Here is a 6000-nt window from a genome sequence, read left to right as displayed (position 1 = left end):
TGCTTGCTTGTCTGTTTTCCTTCCACTAATATCCCAGTGATATTCACCTGGCATATGGTAAATACAGGATCCTTACAGTTTTTATTTACCTGTTATACTGGTGGTTCAGAATGTACATGTGTCCTCTGCTACAGGGGTTTTGAATTTTTATTTTGCAAGAGAGTGCCCAAGCCAGAGGTTATGAGGAAGGGGCTACGAGGTGAGCCAGAAATTGTTGTGCTTAGCTACATCACAATGAATATTTATAAATGTCCTTAGCAGAACACAGCTGAGCAACAAGGTTCTTCTCTCACTAAAACTGAATGTCACACTCTTTTGGTGCTGTGAACTTTTTTTATATGCACTGGAACCATTTCCATTGGAGGTTCTGAACATGACCCTAAACATGAACCCTGGATGTTCTGCCACATGATCCTGAGGCAGAGTACTTCCTCTTGAGCCTGGGACAGGTTTAAGGGAGCTAAGGGCGTCATTCTCTACCTAGAAGAGGTAGTTGAACAGAGGTTTAGCTTAATAAAATCATTCCAGGCTTTGAAAGAAGCTAAGCCAATGGTGCCCTTTTGCTGCATTTTGAAACAAAATGTAAGTAAGTTGTGGCTGTCAAGGCAGTCACAACACAAAGCAGAAGACCACAAGCAGTCTCAGTTGGCAACACTTTATTATTGAACATGGCTGACTTTTATACACTTTCCAATTGTTTATGCTTCTTTTATCTTTACTATTGGCCACAATAAGTCAACATAATACTATTGGTGAGAAGTTATAGTGACTTCAACTAACTTTCTAAAAATGCTTCGTCCAGCTGCATGGTTCTCTTATCTTTCTTCTCTCGGGTCTCCTTGGTTACAGCCTTGGAGAGAGCTCCTTATCAGCTTCTTCTTACTTCTCAGCTTCTTCTCACTCCTTTAGCTAACAGGCCTGCTGTTAGCCTCTTCCACAGTAAGTTACTCTTAAATGTATATTCTTCAATATACATTCACTTTAGCAGTATTAATTCTTTGACACCTTGGTCTTTATTCACTTCTGACTGCCTTGCCAGTTATTTTCAATAAACAGCTGATCTAGGGGGAATATATTTTAAAACTGGGCTCTGACACCACCACCAGTGGTGACACTGACACTCACCAGTGGGAGACCAAGCCTATCAGTAGGGCAGAATGCTGGGAAGGCTCCAGAGTCGTGAGTGGGAAATGAAATGTGACATGCAGCCATAATGTCAGGTGTTTCTGTGTTTGCTGCTCTACTCATATTCCCTGGCAATAAACATTCCTTGCACGGGACAGGCCCAATACCACTCAGGACTAAGTATTTTCAAGTCCTGTATTTAGGTGATTCAAAGTTCTAATAGGCTTGCCTTCTAGAGAATCCTAAAACAGCTTGGCATGGAAGGGACCTTAAAGATCATCTAGTTCCAACCCCACTAAAGCAGACAAGGACACCTTCCACTAGACCAGGCTGCTATACATGCATGTGTTTGTTTTTATTTGTTATAAGTGATTGGAGAAAACAAGAAACTGAGCTCGGTACACCCCCAGTCCCATTGTCCTACACCTCTGTCCTTTTTCATAGACACAACAGAACCTTCAGGACAGATGCAGTCTTTTCTTCTAAGTTCATGGGTTTATGTCCTGTGCTCATAATTGGAGCCTGTAGGCAACATTCATATACCTTCTAACAGGCTTCAGTTTGAGTAATAGATGCTTGTTACAATTCCATCTCCTTGCTACTCAGGACAATGAGTAAAAAGGCAATACATCATTGTATTTGCAGATGGTGGGTTTGACTGTGTCTCTTGTATCTAAATTTTTTCTGGGCAGGACAGCTGGGGACCTACTTAGGATCTAGTATCACATGTAGTCCCATTGCTACTGTGAGAGGGCCACAGCTGCTGGGGAAATTGAGCAGCACAGTATCCAGCAGGACTGGGAAGAGAATATTTCTAAGCTTAGACACTGAGTTCAGCCAACTGGGAGCAAAACCATTCGTTCAGGCTGCACTTGCATTGAACAGGGTGTTCCTCAGCTGGGTGGGTGGTGAGTGACTCAGCAGTGCTCTGCTCTACCCAGACTGAGGTGGGATGGTGGGAGTGCCACTACCAGAGGGTACTGAATCAGCTCTCCAGGTAGCAGTCCTTTCCTGATGGCTAGCTCTTGCTTTTATGGACATGCTAATGAAATGTCCCTTCCCCTACAAGAGGCAGTGAGATGCTGACAGCTTCACTGCTCTGCAAGTTGGTTCTTCATAGGCATTTCAGAGCTGCCAAGCCTGCTGATAGTGAAAGTCCCTGCAAAGGAGGGCAAATTTTATTTGTACTGATATTCTTCCATTGTGATTACAGATAATGTATCACATATCAGCTGGTCAGTGGGAAAGCTTAGGACTTCAAGTGGAGTACTGTAGGGGAAAAACATCTGGGTTTTTTGTTTGTTTTGTTTTGTTTTGTTTTTTTTAATAGAAGCAGATGTAGTCTCTCAAATATCTATTTGAATTTATTTTTTGAAACTGCCATAAAACATATCTGAGATATGTGGGATGAATTTCTGTTGAGTCATATATCTGGGGAAAAAATATAAACATGCAGGGTACATTCTGAATGACTCCCTATTTTCACAGCATCACTCTAACAACCTCCTGCTGCAACTATGCATATCCTAGAATATAAACATGCTTTCCTTTTCCCTAGGAAAAGCTCACATTCCTCAGCTGCCTTGTGGATCGAAAACTACCTGGATTTGCTGCCGCTGTTTGTTATCCAAAGCAAGGACATTCTGAGTTGGCACCTCATGACTCTCTATTGTGCTCTGCTTTAGCATGTGACTGTGCTTGCTGAACCGCTGGGGACAATTTGGCTATTCACACAGCCCTGCCATGGAGGCCTTGCTGCTCATTCTGCACAAACATTGATCTTTTAAAGCAATCAAATCCATAGATGTCAAGGCCAGGGATTTGAAAAGGGTGAAGCAAAGATCTATTTGGTAGCTTAATATTCTCAGTAAGGCAGCCTGCTGGTCAAAATGCATAATGAAAACTCTGCACTTAATGATATTTTAATAGAAAGAGCTGTGATTGCAGCTAGGATTGCAGCTGGAGCAGTTGTTGGTTTTCTCTTCAGCTGCTGAAGTCTCTTTAAGGCAGCCACAGCTATTAGCTTGCCTAGTGTAAATGCTAGTGAGTCTTGCAAGGCAATCTCTAAAGTGAGAATAAAATCACAGTTTAACTTCTGTAATGCAACAATTTGTGTGGGTGGGTATATTTTGATATACAACCAGAAGGAAGATTCCACAGCCACACAAAGGTGCTGGGGCATGTCCAGGGAAGGACAAAAGCTGGAGAAGGGTCTGGAGCACAAGTCTTGTGAGGAATGGCTGAGGAAGCTGGGGTTGTTTAGCCTGAAGAAAGGGAGGCTCAGGGGTGATTTGATCACTCTCTATGACCACCTGAAAGTAGTTTGTGGCCGGGTGGAAATCTGCCTCTTGTGCCAGGCAATAAGCAGCAGGACAAGATGAGACAGTCTTAAGCTTAGGGTGGTTTAGGTTGGACATTAGGAAGAACTCTCTCACTGAAAGGGAGATTACACATGGGAATGGGCTGCTCAGGGAGGTGATGGAGTCCCTGTCTCTGGAGGTGTTTAAGCAAAGACTGGATTTGGCACTTGGTGGTATGGTCTGGTTGACAAGCGGGTGTTTGGTCATAGGTTGGACTCGTTGACCTCAGAGATCTTATCTAACCTAACTAATTCTGTGAACTGGATCTCTTCGGTGGCAGCTTCCTCCTGCCCGTCTCACCAGCTGCGGGCAGCAGGTTGGTTGTGCCTCTCCGCACCGAGCCGGTGCCACGCGGTGTCAGCCCGCACACGCCGAGGTGCAGCAGCACTGCAGAGCCAGGCGCTGCCCTGGAGCCAGGGTACAGCCGCTGAGGGTCTGACCAGGGGCAGGCTCGGGGCGGCTCCCCCGTGCGGGCCGCGCCGCGCTCACCTGTGCGGGGCGGGGCGGGGCGGGGCGGGGCGGGCGGCGCTCGCTCACCTGGGCGGGCCGCGCCGCTGAGTGACGGGCGGGCCCCGCCCCGCGGGCACGGGCGGTGCCTCCGCTGCCACCCAGGCGGGGGCGGGCGTCGAGCCGAGCCGAGCCGGGCTGGGGCAGCCGCGACGGGCACCGGGACGGGCGCGGGGCCGCCATGGAGCCCCCGAGGGACCAAGGTAGGGCGGGGGTGGGGCGCTGCCGGCGCGGCGGGGCCGGCGGTGGCTCTCGCAGCCCTCGCTGCTCGGCCCGGACCTGCCCTGCTCAGCCCTGTCCAGCCGGGCCGGGCAGCGCTGCGGCCGGGGCGGTGCGGAAGGCGCTGCCCGCGGCCTGGGCAAGGCTGTGCCGGCCATCGGCTCGGGAAATGCGGAACCGGGGCCGGGCGGCGGAGCGCGGGGCGGCTGCCGGCCGCCCCCAGCCGCGGATGCACGGGCAGCGCGTCCCGGCCTTCCCGCGGCGCTTCGCGGGCACAATAAACTTTCTGCTTTCACCCTGCAGTAAAAGTAAAGCTCTTCCATTATACGAGTGTGCAACTTTCGATTGACCAGCGCTGTGCGCAGGGTTTGTTCCCTTTTAATTCTCTCGAGCCGGGGTTGTTCCACAGCTGGCAGCTGTTTGGGCAGCTGTCCCTCGGCCGCTGAGCGGCAGCAGGGCCGGCGCCTCTGTGGTGCTTCACTGGTGTGCATTTTGCCCGGGAAGACTGGTGTCCTGCCTGCCTTCCTAAAACTTCATGGTTTATTGGAACCCAAAAACCTTGGGACTGCTTGCCCAAGACAATAGTTGGTGCCCTGATGGAAACTGCCATGAACGCAAGCAAAGCACGTTCTCTTGGTGTATAGGCTTATCCCACAGAAGTGTGTTACATTTATGAATGTAATACCATTCATGAATCAGTTGGAGCCTTTTATATGGTGTGGTACTGACAGGCCAGCTGCTCTCCTCTAGACGAGGTAGGGCAGGCTGGGGTCACTAAGTTACCTGCGGTAAGCTGGCAGGGCTGCTTGGCCCAGCTCGGTGTCTGTGCCCTTGGGCTGATTTCATTCAGGGTTTTCCTGCTTGGCATGCTGGGGATAGCAGGAAGCCTGCACTTGTGGCAGCTGGGATGTTGGAAGTGCAGGAGCTGCTGGGAATGTACCCCATACTCTGCCATGGTCAAGCTCTGTGCTCTGCCAGCTGAGCAGGTGCCAGCCTTGATTTGCTCCCAGTTAAGGGTTTTGAGGATTGTGTAGTACACTTGTACAATTAACAATGCCTTCTGAGTTTCTCTGTATTTACAGAAAAGGTCAGGCTATCTCTGCCTGAGCAGAAGGTAATCTGGTGAGGGGCTGAATCACCTCAGAGAGGTTCCTTCAACCATTTTGAAGTGATGTGTCTGTCTTCAATATAAGTATAAATTAAAAACAAAACAAACAAAAAAACCCACCAAACTTCCCCAAAAAAGGAAAGAAAACAGCCCCCAAACCCTATTCTTGGGCACCAACTAACAGAATTGTGCCAGAAAATAGCACAACTGTCAGTTGCTTCAGAATTTTAATTCCAGCTGCAGGAGCATTAAAACTGATTTCAGTAGTTGTCTCAAAGCTCTTGAGGGTCTCCTATAAAAAAGGCAGAGGTCTTTATTGCAACTGCAGGGTTTTAAACAACTAATGATGGGCAAGAAGGGTAAAATAACATGATCTTCTGAAAAACTTTAGTGACAGTCCTGACACTTACTAGAGGCTTGTTTTGCTGTTGTACTCATTTCTGTTATAAATTGCTTTGTACAAAGAGGGTATTACACCTCAGGATGTTTGTCAGAATAGTGTACCTAGTGTGATGTAAGGGACTGTTACAGAGCAAACATGGTGCAACACCTTCTTCCTCTGCCTTCTTTTTGGAGTGATTATGCTGTTTTCTCTTCATGGAGATCTGCAGGTATGGTGGGAAAGTCTTGAATAGTCAACACACTTGTGCCAGTTAATTAAAGGCTTCTAATACCCTGCCA

General features: G+C 48.4%; 1 protein-coding gene across 2 annotated transcripts in view; it reads left to right on the top strand.

Annotated features, from left to right (window-relative positions):
- Positions 1-4074: 4074 nt before the first annotated feature.
- Positions 4075-6000, top strand: part of TPD52 (tumor protein D52) — a 40888-nt gene continuing 38962 nt past the window's right edge. The window contains exon 1 of one of the 2 annotated variants that reach the window (XM_036406084.2): positions 4075-4195. In XM_036406084.2, the coding sequence (XP_036261977.1) occupies positions 4174-4195 (22 nt within the window). In that variant the 5' untranslated portion in view covers positions 4075-4173. The remainder of the gene's footprint in view (positions 4196-6000) is intronic. The other variant, XM_036406091.2, reaches the window with a different exon arrangement.

The sequence above is a fragment of the Molothrus ater genome, chromosome 1, assembly GCF_012460135.2.
Source record: "Molothrus ater isolate BHLD 08-10-18 breed brown headed cowbird chromosome 1, BPBGC_Mater_1.1, whole genome shotgun sequence".
Lineage (NCBI taxonomy): Eukaryota > Metazoa > Chordata > Aves > Passeriformes > Icteridae > Molothrus > Molothrus ater.
This window is presented reverse-complemented; position numbering and strand designations above follow the sequence as displayed.